This window comes from Leopardus geoffroyi, chromosome D4, assembly GCF_018350155.1.
Source record: "Leopardus geoffroyi isolate Oge1 chromosome D4, O.geoffroyi_Oge1_pat1.0, whole genome shotgun sequence".
Lineage (NCBI taxonomy): Eukaryota > Metazoa > Chordata > Mammalia > Carnivora > Felidae > Leopardus > Leopardus geoffroyi.
In genome coordinates this window covers 45604562-45624851 of record NC_059342.1, presented here as the reverse complement: position 1 = coordinate 45624851, position 20290 = coordinate 45604562, and the positions used below count along the sequence as shown (strand labels likewise).

The window sequence follows — 20290 nt, the reverse complement described above, 5'->3', positions numbered from 1 at the left end:
TTATCCTGGCCTGAAACTGAGGAAGAATTTAATTTCAGGGTGACCAAAACACGAGAAGTAGAAAATAAGCAGCAACAGGAAAACAAAAAACAAAGGGGAGAAAGCCGTCACTTCCGGCTCCTACCTCCTGAAATGTTCTGCTTTGGCTCCCACTGTCATCCAGGTAGGTAGACAGCTTCCGAAGCGATGCTGCCACATGAACTCGAGACTCCATTCGGCTGCTGTGGCTCATGAGGGACAGAACCAGTCCAACTCCCAATATACAGCCCGTGCTTGGATACAAAGAAAAACAAACAAAACAAAACAAAACAAAACCCCACAAAAAATGAAGTGTTAAAATCACCAGAAACCCACATCACCACTCTTCACTTATCACGCGAGTTTATACTGCTCTTCAGCCTCAGGTGAGATGGCTGGCTTCTAGATCCGCTGCCTGGGATATAAGTGTGCCCCATGAACCACGACAGGTGCACCCACCGCCCCCCTCAAAAGGAAAACTGTATATTCAAACAAGTGTCCATGGCCCACATTAGTGCTGTGTACCCACTGGAGAAGAACAAACGAAAACATGAAATAGGTTTCACTTAAACTCTCGGGTGAGGTAGGAAGACGAATAAAAAGTCAGGTGAAAGCGGCTCTACGTCTACCCTTAGAGAAATGCCGTGGTCCTCTGCACCCTCCCTCTACGTCCACCTATCGAGTGCACCATGATTAACTGCATGGGAGAGAAGACTCCGTCTCAGGATGCGAGCTGAGGACATCTAATAATGGGGCGGGGGGTGGGGGGGACGCATTGCAAGGCATGATGATGAGAAACTGAGTGCTTCATGTTTCCTAGTCAACATCCACAAGTGGAATTTCGTCCTTAAACTATGTATTTGTCTGTGCACAATGACATTAGTCCTCTTCTCCCCTCTGATCCCTCGGAGTACCACTGGGTCAGAAGAGAAAATGGACAAATGACAGGCTTGTCAAAAGTTGCCCCATGTGACAATTCAATTGGAATCTTGGGCTTTGTGCCCCAATTCTCGTGAAAGAACACATATCCATTTGAAGGAAAAAAACAAAAACTGTTCTCCCGGAAAACTTCTGGTTAGGATGATAAGATCATGCAGCTGGAGGGCGATTTTCTACTTAAGAAGAAAAAAAAAAAAAAAAAAAAAGGTTTTGGTCATCATTGTGTTTTGAACTGAGGAGATGCCAAGCGTTTCAGGAATCATCCCGATTCTGGTTTGGCTTGCCTCGCACGGTATCTGCTGCTTAGGACGACGTTCCAGGGCACTCCTCCAGTAACATGTTTCACTGCCCGTATGCTCTGTCAGTTTGCTCTCATATAGTAACTATCTCCGTGGCTGGTGTCAAGAACACTCACATTGCTTCCTGCACATGTTAGTTACTTCCCCCAAACACCTCTTGCAAACGAAGCATCCACATCTGATAAAAAGACACCCAAGAGGAGAGAGACGCTGCAGGATTTGTTCAAGGCCATATGGAGAGTTTCCAGCAGATGACGGCCAGAAGGCAGAGGTTTCGGACTCCCAGCCTTCTGTTCCATCTGCCCAATCCCAGGCCCCTCTCGGTGCCCCGTATGATGCCTGGATGAAATTGCCTATGAGAAGGCACCCTATCTAGAGCACGTTATTCCAGGTTCTATGGCGTTAACTATCTGGCATTAGGAAATCCTTTGCAAAGAAGCTACTGCAGTAATAATCCATCATTACTCAGGCAGAAGTGCTGTTACAGCTTACGTGAACTTAACAACTAGCTCAACTAGCATAATGCACTGCCAACCAGTTAAATCAGCATCTAACATCTGAACGCTGCGTGCTTTTGAGACAAATCATGTTTCTGAAAGAGGAAAGGCACTCTTCATTAGTATGGATTTATAGTTCTTGTTTCTATTTAGGATCGACAGGGAAGGTTTTTGTTTTTATTTTTTTGCTTTTGTGTGAGTGGGGGCTATCTTTCTATACCGCTGCATATAAAAAATTGACCAAATTAGAATCAAAGACAGAGTTAGACAAAATGTGATTAAGGGACACCTGGGTGGCTCAGTCAGTTGAGTGTCTGACTTCGGCTCAGGTCACGATCCCCTGGTTCGTGAGTTCGAGCCCCGCGTCAGGCTCTTTGCTGACAGCTCAGAGCCTGGAGACTGCTTCAGATTCTGTATCCCTTGCTCTCACTCTGTCTCTCTCTCAAAAATAAACAAACATTAAAAAAAATTATAAAAAACTAAATAGCAGGTATCTAAGTCTTGCTTTTGGCTATTCTGGGCATGCCAAAAACCTTTATCCTCTGGACTGAATGAAGTTCCTCTTCATCCTGAAGCATACGGGCACAAAGGCTTAGAAAAAGACATCCTGGTTTCTAGCTCACATTTACCTAAATATTATCACAGCATAATTATTCTTGGGCAAGGTTATCATTAATGATTCTATCCGTTGCTACAATGGTAGATGCCTGTTGTCATGTGTGAATACATAATCTAACTATGTATATCAGCGTGCCAATATAAATATGCTACAGTGTATGCATCTATTGACCTCCTAAACTCCTTCTACTCTGTCTCATTTTTCCAGCATGCACCAGGAAGGCAGTCCTAAAGCTTTACTCCCGATGTTTTCTTCTGATTTCCAAATTATCCATATTTTAATGAGCTTATTTTTTGTCCTAAGTCTTAAAGATTCTTCTAGGTGCTTAGGTCAGCATTTCTACACATTTACCTCATTTTAGCTTCCCTTTAGTATGTTTGCCAGCTCTAAACCAAGAATGACTTGGGCAGAGGTAGCTTTCACAGCTTTCTCTCCAATGAAAACAAAAAGGAGTTCCACAGTGGTGCCTCAGACAGATAAAATAAAAACATATTATAATATTAGGTGTTAATTTCAGGTTTTGGAATTAATAACATGAATCTCTAAGAATACTAACAAACAATAAAGAGAATTTAAGTTGTAAAATCATATGCCCTATTATGTCCTGACTTACTTGAATCACTTGTTCAAGCATACTAAAATATCACTGGCAAAAAGAAAATCTACAACTTAAAAGCTGTGCAATTCTGCTATGAGTGTTGCTATACCAAATGAGATATAAAGATCATGACACATTTTTTTCTAAAATTAACCAGATGAATCTTCAATTCCTTACTTTATTGTGGGCACTCCTGCAGATTGAGTACGAGGCCATCTAATAATTAGTTCTAATAACAGTTAACATTTGTGTAGCGCTTTGCCCTTTACAAAGTGCTATACAAATGTTATCGTATTTGTAAAAGCTCAATAGTAATTAACCAATGCTCAGGTCATTGATGGCTGGCAGGACTGCTTAAGGCTGGGAGGACGGCAATGGCACAGTAATTACCACTAGATGGCAGCAAAATGTAAGCGATTGGGCCACGAACACCGACCAGACCAGGTGCAGGTTCTCTCAGCAGGGACGTGTCCATTAAATCAAGGAAGCGTGGTGAATTTGCTCTGGGTGAATTCTGTCACTTGAGGTAGCACGCTCCCAGATCTATTAACTACCCCTGGTAATGCTTCCACTATTTCACTTGAGAGAGGACTGCCCTGGACTCCTGAATCTCATTAGACAGGGGAATACTTTATGCCTGGGCCTAGTTAGAATCAATCTCAATCTCTCTCTCTCTCTCTCTCTTTAATAGTGAGACACACCCACATGTTAAAAAAAAAATAGTAACTACCATACTAGCAGGTGTCAAATCACTTTCTTTCTACTGAAATGTGTTCTCCACACAGAACTAGGCAAGACAGAAAAATGGCTTTGAAGTCCAACATAGGCTTCTCCCCCAGCTCTGCTACTTACTGTGTGACCTTGAACCAGTCTATTTGAGACTCATTTTCTTAATCTATAAACCAAAGTGATGAGTACTCCTGTTTCAGTATCAACGTTTAGACTGTCACTGGGGCTTCATTACAGGAGAAACGGGTGTGAAAATGCCTAGCTACCTAAGCACTAACAGCCACAGAGCATCAGGAATGACAAAATACTAAACTTCTTTAACTGTAGGAAGAACAGGAGTTTGGAGAAGATAGAGGGAGAAGTTCTTGAAGGATCTGGGCTTTTAATTGAACTCTCTGAAAAACAAGCAAGACTTCACTGAAGGACAGGACACTTCTGATGGCTCTATTCTATTTAATTCTGCAGCATTAATCCCTATCTAGGCCCATCCTTCCCTCTCCCAAACATGGTTCTTCATTAAGGAGGTAAGAATCATGAAAGAAGAATGAAATAAGAATCTTATCAATATAAAAAGTTCACTTTAAAGTTAAATACACTTTGGGGCGCCTGGGTGGCGCAGTCGGTTAAGCGTCCGACTTCAGCCAGGTCACGATCTCGCGGTCCGTGAGTCCGAGCCCCGCGTCGGGCTCTGGGCTGATGGCTCAGAGCCTGGAGCCTGTTTCAGATTCTGTGTCTCCCTCTCTCTCTGCCCCTCCCCCGTTCATGCTCTGTCTCTCTCTGTCCCAAAAATAAATAAACGTTGAAAAAAAAAAAATTAAAGTTAAATACACTTAGACATAGGAGGTTTTTATAAGCATAAATACCCATACTGTGGACAATTCAGTTATCTCTATGGTTCCCCTCACATTGAAACAAACTTCCTGCGGATTAGTGGAGGTAACATGTGAAAGTCGTTCCTGATTGTTCCAACTGGCTGAAAGCCTGCAACATGTTAATGCATAAATGTGTACCCAATTTTATAATACCCTGAGCTACAGCCATGATGGATACCTGTGGGAAAAGGTAGGACTGGGGTGGGAGGTGGGCGTGGGGAGAGAAATGTATCTTACTCTGTTGTAAAAGGCAACACCACCAATACATGGATTGGACTCAAAAATACCAATTCTTCGTCAGACCCAGCAACAGTTAGATGGCCCTATCCCTTCCATTAAATCATTTTTGACATTCAAGAGACTTCAATCATGTCACCAAACTCTCTTTTTCCATATTCAAAGTCACGCTCTTAAAACATCTCATTTCATCTCTAACATGTTTCATGATAAACTGGGTGGGTGTCAATGATTCTTATCTAATCTCAGCCTGCATTTCAGAGAAGACCCTACAGCTACCACCTACAAAGTGAAGAGTTCATGTTCTACCACAATGAAATATACGATATAGGCAGTTACTTCTAGTTACTCTTTTGTTAGTCTGCACTTACTTAACAGGCTAGATGATACGAATGTCACGCCAGATCACAAGTTCCTAAAGGGCCACCAATATAAACACTCGTATCTAAACAGTGCCCATAACAGCAAAAAAGTAAATGAGTTAATAAACTGGAGGTTAGTGCTTACAATTTGTTGAGTTTTTTAATAATAATGAACCTCAGAGGATCTAAACCGGAGGTTCCAAAACATGTGGAAGTCCAAAAAGACACAATGTAGGTCCTCAAGTGTGTCAATATTTCAGAAAGCCTAATAAAACTGTACCTTCTCCCACACAAACACAGACCAATTAAAACATTAAATGTCTCACTAAACGAGTACGGTTAGCCTTAGTTTTTTGAGGTTTTTTTGTGGGGAGGATTTTAGTTTTATGTAATCTCTACACCCAACACGGGCTCAAACTCACAACCCTGAGATCAAGAGTTGCCTGCTCTATTGACTGAGCCAGCCAGGCACAAGGTATTGTTTTCTAAGTATTCTGTTTTGGTTTTGGTCACCCTTCAGAAATTTTAAGATATTTAATAGACAAAATCTTTAAAAAGCATGAGATCTGGGGCGAGACAAGGAGAACCTATTGACATGAAGGAGGTTGGGACCCCTTGACATAACCTATGTTTTGCTTCCATTTTGATTCCTCAGTCATTGGGTTTCACAAGGGAAATCTAAATCATGGGTCAAAGGCTCCCTTCACCCAATCAAATTCAACCATTCAAATTTCCAATCAAATTTCAACCATTTAAAAAGGTTAAGTCATGCACATAAGTCTCCAGATACATGCTTTATATGGTAACTACAAGACAGAACTAAGGTATTAGTAACTTAACGACAGCCATGAAGTGACGTGCATTGCTCTATACTGAAGCAAACTATTGCTGGGGCGCCTGGGTGGCGCAGTCAGTTAGGCGTCCGACTTCAGCCAGGTCACGATCTCGCGGTCCGTGAGTTCGAGCCCCGCGTCGGGCTCTGAGCTGATGGCTCAGAGCCTGGAGCCTGTTTCCGATTCTGTGTCTCCCTCTCTCTCTGCCCCTCCCCCGTTCATGCTCTGTCTCTCTCTGTCCCAAAAATAAATAAACGTTGAAGCAAACTATTGCTGAAACATGGTTTTTAGAAACAAGTAAGCTTTAAATTTTTTTTTAATGTTTGTCTATTTTTGAGACAGAGAGAGACAGAGCATGAGCATGGGAGGTGCAGAGAGAGAGGGAGACACAGAATCTGAAGCAGACTCCAGGCTCTGAGCTGTCAGCACAGAGCCCGATGCGGGGCTCGAACTCACGAACCGTGAGATCATGACCTGAGCCAAAGTCGGACGCTTAACTGACTGAGCCACCCAGGCACCCCAGAAACAAGTAAGCTTTAATTACAGGTTTTTGATAATTACTGAAAAACTCTTTGTGAACGAATTCGAGATCAAGTCCTATGAATACTTCACGATATAACGCAAAATTCATGGCAGAGGAAGATTTGATGCCTAAATATCAGAGAGGAAAGGAAATCAACATACTTATATTCAAGACTAGCATCAAAGCAGCAATTTTCCAGGGCATCCAAAGACTTCATCAGAAGGAGGTTCATCTGTTGGCCAGATATATCACTAGGCAAAGCAAGAGGAAAAACTGAATTACTGAAAATAATTCACATGTCCAAAATACCATTTAATATTTTCCTCTTAATATTTTAGTGAAAATACATTTTGTTAAAAAAAAAAGTCACAATATTGATGACTCACATATACTTATTTTGCAAACAGAGAATTTAATTATTGAGTTTCTGTACAGTAGCATCACTTGTAAAGCAATAAACTCAAAAATGACTACTTTTGTATTTCCTCAGCCCATTCACATTTTAAATCACTGAAAAAGACCAAAATCGGAATTCCAAAAACATTTTCAAGAAGGCCAAGGTGATTTTCTTTGGAATATTTAACAACCCACTAAGCTGATATTATCAATAATCATTCCAAATCTCTTTTCTTGGGAAGACCGTTACTTCTGATTTCATGTCTCAATTGGGAAGGCTGGTAAGCTCTACTCCTTTTTTCAAAGGCGGGGAGGGGAACCCCAGTCGTTTATTTTCCCTGCCTTTATACAGTAATTGATGTGGTTTTGCAATGGTCTTGGTGAGGGCTATGACTTCTGTAGTAAAACAAAACTTACAAGGTCATTCTATGGCTGTTTTCTCAGGCAGAGTTGTGGGTTTCATCACCAACACTTTTTTTATCAAGGGGTTTCTAAGATGTCACTTCTCCTGCTGCCCCCTCAGACCACACTAAGAGGAATGCGGCCCCAGGAATGCCAAACAGCCAGAGAGCACTTTAAATAAGGTCTTCCCAAACCAAAAATATAGTACTTTTGCCTGAGGTGAAGGATTGCATTTTGCAGCGAGAACACGCACGCACGCGCGCGCGCGCGCACACACACACACACACACACACACACACACACACACACAGTTTTAATAGCTTTGACTAAATAAGTCCTTATTACAGCTGTTCTCTGGAGTAAAATATACTTAACTATCCTAAACAAATGCTAAAGAGATCCTACCGGTATCCTCTGGGAGTTATGACAGAAGCAAGCTTTGGAATAATATGCTTTTCTGAATAAATTCTAGACTGGAATTTAAATTCAGGTGACTTTCTCCTAAGCCTTAGCTAAAAATGGATGGCCATGATTCTCTTCTACAGGGTGATTTTTCATACTTGAGACCAACATACTGTCCTAATCCTGTTCCCCTGAGGGGTCATACTGGGCAACTTATTTGATGGCACTGGCTATTCAGGGCCAACAGCCCTCAAAATGCTTACTTTAATTTTAGGAAAACGGAAACTTCCTCCGATAACGTCATTATCTGGTGACACCGTCATTATCTAGTAAAATATTTCTTGGCACCAAAAGTAAACACTTCAGGTTCCTCTCCTCCAGAAAATTAGGAAGGTGGGCACCATGAATAATTATACCACTGGCTACAGTGTGAACCCACTGACCAAAGGATGAAGCGTGCTATCCAGACAGATTATGAGAGCAAAGTGAAAATTTGCACTTATTCTGAGGGCCTTTGGCCTTGGAAAGCGCTTCCTGGTGTCCTTCCCCGGGCTGTCCAGCAGGTGCAAAGCCACATAAGACAGAGAGGGGTGAAGGCGATCTAGGAACCGGTTTCTCAAGGTAGCATGATTAAATTAACCACACATGCGAGCTTGTCAAGCCCTAAACCCAGCAGCATCTCATCCTAAACTAATGAAGAAAGGAGCCAGAGCCAAGATGGGATGAAATGAGTTGCCTGGAATTAAACTGCCATGGCTCATTTTTAGTTGTAAAACATGTTGCTTGAAAGATACTGAAGAAAGAGCATGAACACAGATGGTGAAGAAACTGCCATTTGTAGCATTGTAGCAAAGGGAAAAAAAAAATCACTTTCAAGTTTTAAGCCTTTCAAAAATATGTTGTGTTCTGTCGCACACACAAGATATGTAACAGTCAATTCACATGCAAAGGGCAGCTTTTTGTTCATGTCCAGAACCAGGCCTATAAATAATAATGCTGGTGAACAGAACAGAATGAACATTCTAGAAACGTTTCATTTATGATCACAAAGACTAAGCCAATCTTCCCAATCGTCTGACAGATGTTTCTAAAAGCTGAAAATGATCATCTGAAATCTAGTATTTCCCTAGATCAATAGCAGTTCTCCTAAAGGTTTCACATAATGGTGTTTGCACAAAGCTATGTAAATTACAAATGCAAACTTAACCACTGGTTTCGAACTGAAATCTAAATATAGCGTCATGTCATCCAGTTTACCCACACTGACACCGTTTCTTGGCTTTGGACAGACCGTTAATTTCTGCCAACCAGGGAAGTTTAAGGACATCGAACATCTCAACAGGATGCCTCTTCCGACTACCCTATTTCCAGTGCAGGAAAATGGGGCCGAATTCCAAGTCAGCGACATCTAAATATTCATGATATTCAAATATTCATGTTGTACCACACTACAATCAATCTGGATATATAAAATTCTAAGATTTGTTATAAAATAAAGAAGAAATATAATGAACAACACAACCAAAGTAGATTTATGCACAAGACAACTTTTCCATCTAGTGGAATTTTCCACTTGGGTCTTTGCTATTCTCTTAGGTCCATTCAAGGGTAAAGCTAGCAGTCCAAGATTGACCAAACTGAGTAAAGCACGCAGTATAATATGCACAGATTAAGACTCTTTAAGGATTACAAAAATGTAGCCAAGGCACAGGATAAAAGCAGTATTTAAAACTGGGTACAGGCAGTTCTCAGGTGACTCAGGTAATTCCCAGCACCTCAGGCATAAGGGATACTCCAATCTTCGTCTCCCATTTTACAGTGATCCCAGTAAAGGATCAGCAATTATTTTCACCCTCATGAACCAGGAAAAAGAGCAGCTTTTTCATTTTCAGCACCAGAAGATTACACTTTTCCTCTTATCTATTACCTGGGTGTATCCTGGGCTCTCATCTAAGGACGGGAATGATTTTCAAGCAATCGTCACCTTAGTAAGAGCAGCCCTAAAAACACATTCATGTCTTCGCGATGGCGTTGGAGGCAAGCCAGGTTCCCTCACAAAGGAGAAGAAAGGCCCAACTTGCCCATGTCAAAAAGTTTGGCGAGCACACGCGGCTCAGAGAGCGCGTGCGTGCGCGTGTGTGCACGTGGGCCACGTCCTCTGCCTACATCACAAAGAGGAAAAGGAGGAACACACGAACAAACCGTACCTGAGTTTCTCCTCACACAAGCGGGACAGAAACATCCCCAAAGCAAGGCCCATGTGGATTTGCACGGCTTGAGACTCATCAGCTCTTGGTTTCCCAGGTAACCTGGCAGTCAGCATGTTGAGGATTTCCTCAACCTTCTCTTTGCAAGAGATAATGAAAACTTGCACGAGGAGAGACAAAGCCGTGGCGGCAGCCGAGCGGGCAATGGCACTGGCTGTGTTTTCACCAGAATAGGATTTCTAGGACATGCCAAAGAAAGAAAACAGGGGGTTGGCCTTTTGTTTAAAACATGAAGGAAGCATACCTATCACAAGAGCACGAAACGCAACAATATCAGCTTCTCTTAGATCCGCTCCTGCCGATGAAAAAAATGCAATTAAAAAAAAAAATCTATTTCTGGGCTTGTCTGTAGGTTACCTTGTCACTCTTCCTTACTGAAACGATTTTCCACTGAAACAAGCAGCTGATTAACAATATCCTTTTAAGTATGGGAAAAAAAAAAATCTTAAGTGTCTTCTCTTAAAGGGTGTGAACTCCCTCACTATAAAGCCTGAAAAAAATTTCAGTGTTTTGAAAGCCCACATGCGTATATAATAAAGAACCCAAAGTGAAGTTACCCAAGCTTGGAGAAACCAGCAAGCCACATTATAAATGTGTACAGAGCTAGTTTTCTAGGAGAGAAAGAAAGAGTGTGCGTGCGCACACGCTGCAGGACCGGAGGGGGGAGGGGGGTGCGGGGGGGGGGGCAGGAGGGGGGAGTGGTTAAAGTTTAGTATGAAGGAATAAATGTAAGTTCAGCACAGGGATCTATTGGCAGATCTCCCAAAATTTTTGGTGGGAACGCTTCCCAGTAGATGGATTATTTCCTACAGGGGGTTAATTCCTTTTAATTAAAAAGGAAGTTGAAATCCTAAAAGCCTCTGGTTACAAAGCAATAACCAGCTATTCAAAATGAAATGGGGAGCTCTATATGCGCCTTCCTATATGTAATTATGGGAAAAGAAATGAATAACAGCCCTGATAAAATGACAGGGCAGCTGAGTATGAACAGCTTTTCCAAGAATCCCATGTTAGGGAGCTCCAACAGACGTTAAATACACTTATAAATACGTCTCGAGTGGGGAAGAAAGCCCATTTATCACTCGGCACTGTCATCTACTTCAACTTTTCAGACACACCATAAAGGCTGTGCTGTCCCTTGCAGTCAAAGCACGTTAAAAGGTGTTTTTAATTCTGCACCCATTTGCTAAGCTTTAGCACTTTTTAAGGATAAAAATCACACACGTGCTAAGGTATTCTTTCAGCTAACATGGTACAATCGTAATGACAATACTATTCAAAATGACCCAGCTGCTAGAACACTGAAAATAAAGAAAGTGACTTTCGAATCAGGGCTTTGAAGAAGCACAAGAATGCAAAAAGCACAAAGGTAAGAGGCAACCCTGAGCTGGCTACGAAAGAGATTATTTTTATTGGTTTGCAAGAACTAAGCAGCGTTATTAGAAATCTCAGAGAATATCCTGTCCTGGTGAATATCAGAACCAGACAGCTACTGCAAAGACCTCTATATAATCAGTTTTTCATCCATCATCAAAGGAGTAAGAACACGTCTGACAGAAAACAAACTATCATAAAGAAATTACTTCTTTGAGTAAAGTCTACTTTCCAATTTAATTCTACGTTATCTAGAAGTCATTTTTTTTTTGGTCCCCAAGTATAGTTTAAAATTCTAGTTCTAGACCCTGAGCCCCAGATGAATACGTACCAGGTCCTCCCAAAAGGAGGACACAGAGGCACAGAGAATGTTGTAGAGAGAAGACCTAAGGCAGTGGAGTTTCAGGCTAAAATCACGATCTTAGCAACAGTTCATGACCTGTGCTATATTTTTATTCGAATCAACTATAATCCTCCGCCGCTCAGCTGATTGTCCCATGATCACTATAATTCCCTAAGCACTGGAGACTGATAAGGCAGAACCAGAATAATTCCATGCAGATCCCAGAAATAAAGCATGCACTAGAGCCAATGAAGGGAAAAGAAAACCTCAACAAAAGAGTTGTATTTTCAGTTTGTTTCAAAATCTTAGGCTATTAGCAAGAAGAAAAAGAGTGACTCTTAAGTAACAGGTACTTTTTTTTTATGATCAACAACACTATTGCTCTGTACGTGAAGAGTATTTCACAGTTTTCAGGACATTTTCCCACAAAGGACATCATGTGATCCTCACCAATCTTTTATGAAGTTGGTAAAGCATTAGTTTTTACCTTTTACAGGTAAGGAAAACAAAATGGTGGGTGAAGTATCAGGTCAACTTTCACAAAACTAGTAAAGGGTGGAGCTGAGGCTAAAATCACTACTGATAATACAGTTCAATTGCCTGGTTTACACACAAGGAAACAAAGGTCCAAAGAGATTAAGTGAACTGCCCACGGTCACATATCCTGAAATTTAAAAAAAACCATGACTAGGGGCATCTTGGTGGCTCAGTCAATTGAGCATCTGACTTCGGCTCAGGTCATGATCTCATGGTTTGTGGGTTCGAGCCCCGAATTGGGCTCTGTACTGAAAGCTCAGAGCCTGGAGCCTGCTTCCGATTCTGTGTCTCCCTCTCTCTCTGTCCCTCCTGCACTTGCGCTCGGTCTCTTTCTCTCTCTCAAAAATAAATAAACATTAAAACAAACAAACAAACAAACAAACAACTATGACTGGACACTCAGGGACAGCAATCTTCAACTAATGTTTATTTCACTACAGCTGTAGCTCTTGACTCTGACTACACATGGGAATAATCTAGAGGCCTTTCAAAAGACTGATAATGCCTAAGACCTATCCCTAAGCAATTAAATTAGAGGAGAGGCCTACAGGTCAGTATTTATTTTTTCTGGATACATCTATCTATCTATCTATCTATGTATCTATGTATCTATCTATCTATCTATCTATCGAGAGATAAGATACAGATGTCTATCTAGATGTCTATAGACACATATAGACATAGATACATATATAGACATATATAGATACACATATACATATATACTTTAAAGTGTGTACATATGCACACATACACATACACACACACTTAAAACTTCCCCAGGTGATTTTAACATATAGCTAAGACTGAGAATAATTACCCCACAGCATGGCTTTCACATGAACAACTAATAGGAGACAACTCAACCCTTGGGTTTTCCATCCTTTTTTTTTTATTATTATTATTTCTCTTATTCTCAGACTTACATAATAAAATGAGGAGAAGATTTGTCCTCTGGGTTGGTGATGGCTATCCACAATGACCAGGAGAGTATCAGACACCATGGAAACCCACTCTTTCATTGAAAGGAAATTAGGATGAACCTGTAAATGAAGAAAAAAACCATGAAATGGTAATGGAAAAAAAGAAAAAACCTAAACATTATTTCTAGATCCAGGGTACAACCCCCTTCTGTTATTAAAGAGTAAAATGCTCTTCTCAAAAAGTAAGCTTCACTGGCCAGGACTTTGGGAGGCAGATAAGTATTTGACAAATACACATCCTTGACCTGTGCCCCAACAGGAGTACGATTTACCTTTTGTTCAAGACAAGCAGAGGTGAGAGTCTGGGGGCTGCAAAACAGACCATATCTGAGAGCTCTCCCTGTGCTTGCCTGTGTTTAGTGAGGGTGATGGGGGGTGAAAAAGATGTGCAGAGAAAAGAAACTCACAATGTCTCATTTCGATGACTTGCCATTTCACAAGGGAGGCACTGAAGCAGCCTACGAAATTTTCATCACCATCTTTAGCATTTCTGCTTACTATCACCATATATTTATCATTTTGAATCATCACAACAATTGCCTAGCTAATTAGGTATGAAAGCATGAAGGATCCTTCAGTTGGGAAAAGAGGAGGAAAGAGAATGCAAAAAAATGAAAACCAAAACCCAAACAACAACAAAATCCAACTTATGATAAAGAGAACTTGGTTTTCAAAATCATTCATGACCATGGATGTCAAAAGCATTCATTAACTCACATGGTGATGACACTCAGGTGGTACAAATGATAAAGGTCAATGTGGTGTTAAGTATCCTTGAAATTAATTCCTTGACTCAAAGAAGGCCTTCTTCCTGAGACCTTTAGTTGTTAGTCATATGCAGCTTTGAACAGAGTTTGAAAACTTCAATTTTAATCAGATAAGGAGGTCTTGAGTTTGTACTGAGGAATAGCCAAAGACAAGGTCATCAAGAATAAAAGCAAAGCCCCATCTTTGGCTTGTGTGGCTTCTCGATGTTTCGTCTAATATGTGTTACAGCACAGAACAAAGGGTGGGGGAGGGCGGGGGGGGGGTAAAGAAGACGACGACTGCCTGAAACTCCACCTCTGAGCTAGAACCCTGGTTACTACTGGGGCAAACTGCCAGCACAACTGCCCCAAACAAGGAATCCTAGAAAGGCACATTCACTTTTTAGGTCGTAAGATTCTACTTAGCATGTTGTCTTTGCTAAAGTACTCCATGGCTCTTTCAAGGATATAAAACATTTCCTCTCGTAAAAAGTTTCATCTTAAAAATTAAAAAAAAAAAAAAAAAAGTTTCGTCTTTCTCATCATTAAAATAAGATTCTGGATTTAAATTTTCGTATGGTAACTACCCTTTTATCCTTCATGCAATAATTCCTTGGCCTCTTTGCCTTCCCCACGTGAAATGTACATTTGTAGCTTTTGCCACCCAGCAAAAGCACCTATGCTCTTGTTCAGTGGTGACAGCACCTTTGGAGAATCCCCTCCTCCGTGATCTGAAGCTTGGTTAAATGCTCGATGAAGCTACCCATCTGACCCGCCCAAGGTGTGGGTATGAGACCCAGGGGACCCTAAACCTTAAGTGACCATCTCAGTGGGGGTAAGTCTGCTCAGATGGTTCTGATATCAGTTCCTGTGCCTGATGTCCTTCCCCAAACCCAGTTTTCAGCTGTGCCTTCAATTCCACGGGCTTCCAGATTCCACATCCTTCTGGTTCCTTTTTTACTTAGATGAGAGTTGGTTCCCTTGCTTGCGACCAAAAACCTCCACCATGAGAGAGGAGTACAGATGGCCCACGAGACAGACACGCTGAGGGAACAGAGACAGGCTGAGTAACATTGAATAAAGTCTAGTTTTTGCAGCAAGAAGTCAGATGATGGTTACTATTGCCGGGAGCTTAGTATCTACCAGCTGCTGTGCTCTACGTACATTAATTCCTTGAATCCTCGCAAGAGTCCTTGCTGGTAAGTATCGTTATCCCCATTTTACAGATGGGGGACCAGGCTTTGAAAGGGGAAGTTACCGAAAATAGGCCGCAGAGCTAGAAAGTGCAAGTACTAGGATTTAAATAGAGGACTCTCCTATTCCAAAGCCTCTGCTTTTTAACCACTTGGCTATATTGTCTCCAGATAGTGCAAGCTACTAGATAATGGGGCTTAAAAGAAGAATAAATCCATGCCTTTTTATTTTGACAGATATGAATTATCTGTAAAAGCACATTGGAAATGAACATTGGCCAGCTCGCCACATGTTTAATTAAGAAATAAACGCCTTGCAAAAATGAATAGGCACTTTGTCATTGACATCTACAATTAAAATGCAAAGTACGATTTTTTTTCAGTCGGTAAACACTGCTTATTTATCATTTTTTTGACAGCATTGTTCACTTTCAGTAAGCCTAGTTAACCTCCCAAGATTGGTTACCACTGATGCAATCACAGAAAGACAACCCCTGTTGCATAAAATTGGTACCTTCAAATGGAAATGACCACTTAACTGTGATGGAGAAAGCAAAACAGAAAAGCAGCAAGGGAAAGTGTCGTAGGAGACCCTCAAGCTCACAGTGTAAAGGCCCCTCGAGTGGCATAACTTGGTGCTGTTGCAAAGCATAGACTCTAACCTCGTAAATTCAGGGCCAGGCTCAAAGACGCTGCTCACTTTTCAAATGCCGCCCAACTGGTTCAAGTCACCCTTAACTCACCTCCGGGACCCCCTCAGAGTCGGAGGAGAGGCTGGCTTCGTGTCTGGATACGACGACAGCAAGGCTGCTTAAGGCTAACAGCGCGTTGCCCTTGACCACTGGGCTCTCCCTGTTTAAAAAAAAAAAAAAAAAAAATTCCAAGAGAGGATTTGGGGGCATTAACGGAGAGAAGAGAAGGCGTTATTACAGAGAAGGCAGATGAGGTCAAAAACACCTCTATTCCTTCTCCGAGCTTCACCAGCGCGCGTCTGCTTGTTCCCTGAGGCCTGTGGCTTTTTTTTCCTTCTCCGGACACTCGTGCTGAGTTTTCACTCTCCTCATACACGTATATGCTCATTGTGCTTGTTTTGCAACCTACAGACCTGAGCTCATGTATCTGAGTTCTTTCCTTCTGAAATTTTTATTTCATCATTTGACACTGCATTTCCTAAGCTGTCGCCTTCTGTGTCATCTCTGGCCCACAGAACTCTATCGATTTGTTCTGAAAACACAAGCGAGGGCAGTTGCGTGAATTAGAGCAGTAGAATGGAATTGGCCTCTGGCTTTTCTAAGGCACTGGTGTGTGGAAACAGCTTCTAGGGAGCCACTCGGATAGCATCCTTCACCAGCCACCTGCCATGCTGGCAGCTTCTGGCAGTCATCATATTATCCTCCCCTTCTTCCCCTTGATATGCCAAAGCCAGCAACCTTCAAGTTAGTTTGGAATATAATTTTAGAGACCCTAGATAAGATGCAAAAATGGCCTGTTTTTATTTTATTTTCATTTCTTTAATGCTCATTTATTTTTGAGAGACAGAGATAGCACGAGCAGGGAAGGGGCAGAGAGAGAGAGGGAGACAGACTCCGAAGCAGGTTCCAGGCTCTGAGCCGTCGGCACAGAGCCCGAGGCGGGGCTCGAACTCATGAACTCTAAGACCATGACCTAAGCCAAAGTCAGATGCTTAACTGACTGAGCCACCAGACACCCCAAAGCCTGTTTTTAAATTATCTGGATTGAGAGTTGTCTTTTCTCATTATCCAAATGGTGTTTTCTTTTTAATATTAGCAACAAAATCTTAAATTTGACCTTTTTTCTTAATTCTAGTTATGTATTTTGAGAGAGAGAGAGAGAGAGACAGTGTGTGAGCAGGGTAGGAGAAGAAAGAGGGGGGAGAGAGAGAATCCCGAGCAGGCCCCACGCCATCAGCAACAGAGCCTGCTGCAAGGCTCAAACTCACAAATCGTGAGATCATGACCTGAGCTGAAATCAAGAGTCGGAGGCTCAACTGACTGAGCCACTCAGGCGACCGACCCTTGACTTCTAAAGTTAGTATCAAGAAACCTGAACCTTTTATTTTTTTAAGTTTATTTATTTTGAGAGAGAGAGAGAGAGAGAGAGAGACACGCCCAAACAGGCTCCACACTGTCAGCATAGAGCCTGACAATGGGCTTGATCTCACAAACCATGAAATCGTGACCTGAGCCAGAGTCAAGAGCTTAACTGACTGAGCCACCCAGGTGCCCCAAGAAACCTGAACCTTCCAAAATATACTTACCATTTGAAAATGAATGTTTAGCATTATTCCATAATTCCAAGGTGATTCTATAGAATAAAATCTTAAATGGACACTGATGCGATACTCTTGGCTTGCCACCTGTGTCATAACAGAACTCAGGCAAGAGGGCACCCGTACCATCACAGTTCAGTTCTGGCCTGGTTGTGGACTCCCATACAAACAGACAAAATGTTTCCCAAAACTGGACTTGAGACTTGAACGTGAATCTGTGTGTCCATCCGAGAATGGCTCCTGTCCAAGAACGACCCCAGCATAGGAACGGAACAGGTATGTTAGATGAGGAAGACTTTCGGCCCCACTCCCCTTGCGAGCTGAGGACCTCCAGACCCAGGCCACAGGCATGACTAAGCATGTGAGCTAGTGGGCATTAAAAGGTTAGTATTCACACATGTTCTTGCATTTTTGCTTCCGTCTGGTAAGAATGGGACTGAGCTCCTCCATCGTCCTACACATCTAATCCCTCCTGTCTTCTCGTTCTCCCACCTTGGGGTGGTTAAACTCAGTGAAAGCTTGCTCTGCCCAGTGGGTCATTTGGTTCACTCATCCTTAATTTCTTCCACTATGAGGCCTGCCGTAAGTGGATAAGAGCACAACATTTACATGAGGGGATGGGATGGAGGGAGAAAACAGAAGGAAGACTTGAAGGCTAAGCAGATGCCTTCAACCCAGGTTTTGCTAGAGTTTTGCAGTGAGGATTACTGGGAACTCAGATAGCTAATAATAAAACACCAGAAAGCCAGGCAAGGTCTGGGTATTCCTGGGTGCCCAAGCCATAACATTACATTAAAAAAAAAAAAATGAAATCTTTTATTTCTAACATTATCTCTTTCCTTTAGCTGAAAATATCCTGAAGCCTGTCCTGCTACAAAATGGCCATGAATCCCTAAATGAAAAAAAAAGAAAAAAAAAGTTTTAAATTCTCAGTGTCAAGACTTCGATCCCCAGTGGTTATCACCATAGAGAAAAGCTCGGATGGTCCCCAGGAATAGGATATCAAATCTTTTTAAAACAAGGGTATTAGACAAGATGACATGAAAAGCACTCATAACTCTGAAATTCTGAGAGAGCATTATTTAGCCTTAGTTCCAAAACCGTGCCCAACATGGTTTTGTTTCAGAAGTCTTACTGGCCTTGACATTCCTGAACATGTATTGTCCTTGTAAAATGGAGAAAAATGTTATTTAAAGCCACTAGTAATGAGACCTTCGGTTGCGGACTAAATGTGTATTCGGACATTAATCTTTGAATAGAAAAAAGTATTTCTCGGTCCACATAATGCATGCTCAGACCACGCTGTACATTTCACAAACGTACTGTGACCAGTTTCTCTTGGTCGTCTCTGCATTCCCTACTCGCTGCACGCAGCAACTTGTGGAAAGGAGACACTCAATACGGATTTCGTGAAACAAATTCGTGGAGGAGCTGGCCAGGTAAACATCTACAACCAGTTCAGCAAATACTCATCAGCTTGTTGATCAAATAACTATCCCCCCCCCCACCCCGCCCCGCCCCAGTTGGGCAGTAGTAACTAATTTGCATAATAACATGTCAGCATCAGTACAGTATTTATCTAGGCAACACCACTAGCATTTTAATTAAACTGTCCTTTGGAACAAACTGATGCCATTAACCTAATTAAAAAGCACAGGGAAGGATGAGCTACAAGGATGCTTTCTTTGGGACAAAGTATTACATTACATATTAGTAAAGTGACCCAGTCCTTTGGGGATTTTCATCTTCGGGTTCAAATCTATTTAATTAACAACAATGAAAATGAACTTACATCAATCATCAGGTTTTATCTGTTCTCTGATTCTCCTTTAGCCCTATCCTTGATGCTTTAAAACTGCTCTTAAGTGAGCAAATCAGTCTAATCCTGTGACTGGTGTTTTACTTCCTGCATTTAACTTATACGGCTCAGAACAAAGTAAGTCTTACAATGGCCCAAACCAGCCTGTGGCGGCCATGGTCCAAAGAAGGCTAAGCTGGCAGCAGGTGGTGGTGGGGTCTTCACATGGTTGGAGGAAGCCAGGGGGAAAAAGAGAGAGACGCAGAGTGATTCTTTTCCCCCCCTGCTCTATCATTAATCTCTCAGCCTTTGAACCTGACTTGCTGTCATACCTACTATTGTCAGCATTGCTTTAATAAGATAAGGTCTATAAAATACTTTGAAATTTTTGATGAAAAGGTAACACTATGAGAACATGAATTATTTTTACTCCGTGCCTCTGAGAATGTGAAGACACTCTTCGTAGGCATTTCATGAAACGATGCCTGGCAAATCGGAAGATTAAAATCTCGTTGAAATAAAATTTTAGAATGGAAAATGCACAAGCTACTAGAGAGGCAAAATGATAGCTTGTTTTAATAGAGAGCTGCTAGATTCTTCAGCGTTCCATGGCTTTTTCTCCCCCCTGCAAATGTCAGAGCACGGTTTTTACCAGGATATAAGTAGATTACATAATAGAACAAACTATGAAAGGTAAGGGCTGAAGACAGTCCCCCCCCTCCCCGCCCCGCCCCAGCACACCCTCCCCTCCAACAGGCAGCTGAGCGCTCCGCTCCCCCACTGTGTCTGCAATTCACCAAACTAGATAAGCAGACACAAATGAGTCCCTATCGAAGCCTCTCTGTACTTTAGTTTTCATTTTGTCAACAGATATGTCAACAGATATTTCCCAGTGCCTCCCACAGAAGTGGGTGCAGGGGAGGATTACCACTTCTATTTCCCTTTATTCAGAAGGCATTAGGCTGAGTGGTGATCGTGTACTGTGATTAAGGCAAAACCTATTTAGCCACAGAAAGTTCTGGAACACGATGGG

General features: G+C 41.9%; 1 protein-coding gene across 5 annotated transcripts in view; it reads right to left on the bottom strand.

Annotated features, from left to right (window-relative positions):
• The window catches only part of FOCAD (focadhesin), a 322833-nt gene that overhangs the window by 55000 nt on the left and 247543 nt on the right, over window positions 1-20290 (bottom strand). For all 5 annotated transcript variants that reach the window (XM_045468724.1, XM_045468726.1, XM_045468725.1 and 2 more), the window contains 5 exons: window positions 15913-16021; window positions 13174-13290; window positions 9934-10172; window positions 6688-6777; window positions 125-272 (listed from right to left, as the gene is read on the bottom strand). In XM_045468724.1, coding sequence (XP_045324680.1) covers window positions 125-272; window positions 6688-6777; window positions 9934-10172; window positions 13174-13290; window positions 15913-16021 — 703 coding nt within the window. The remainder of the gene's footprint in view (window positions 1-124; window positions 273-6687; window positions 6778-9933; window positions 10173-13173; window positions 13291-15912; window positions 16022-20290) is intronic.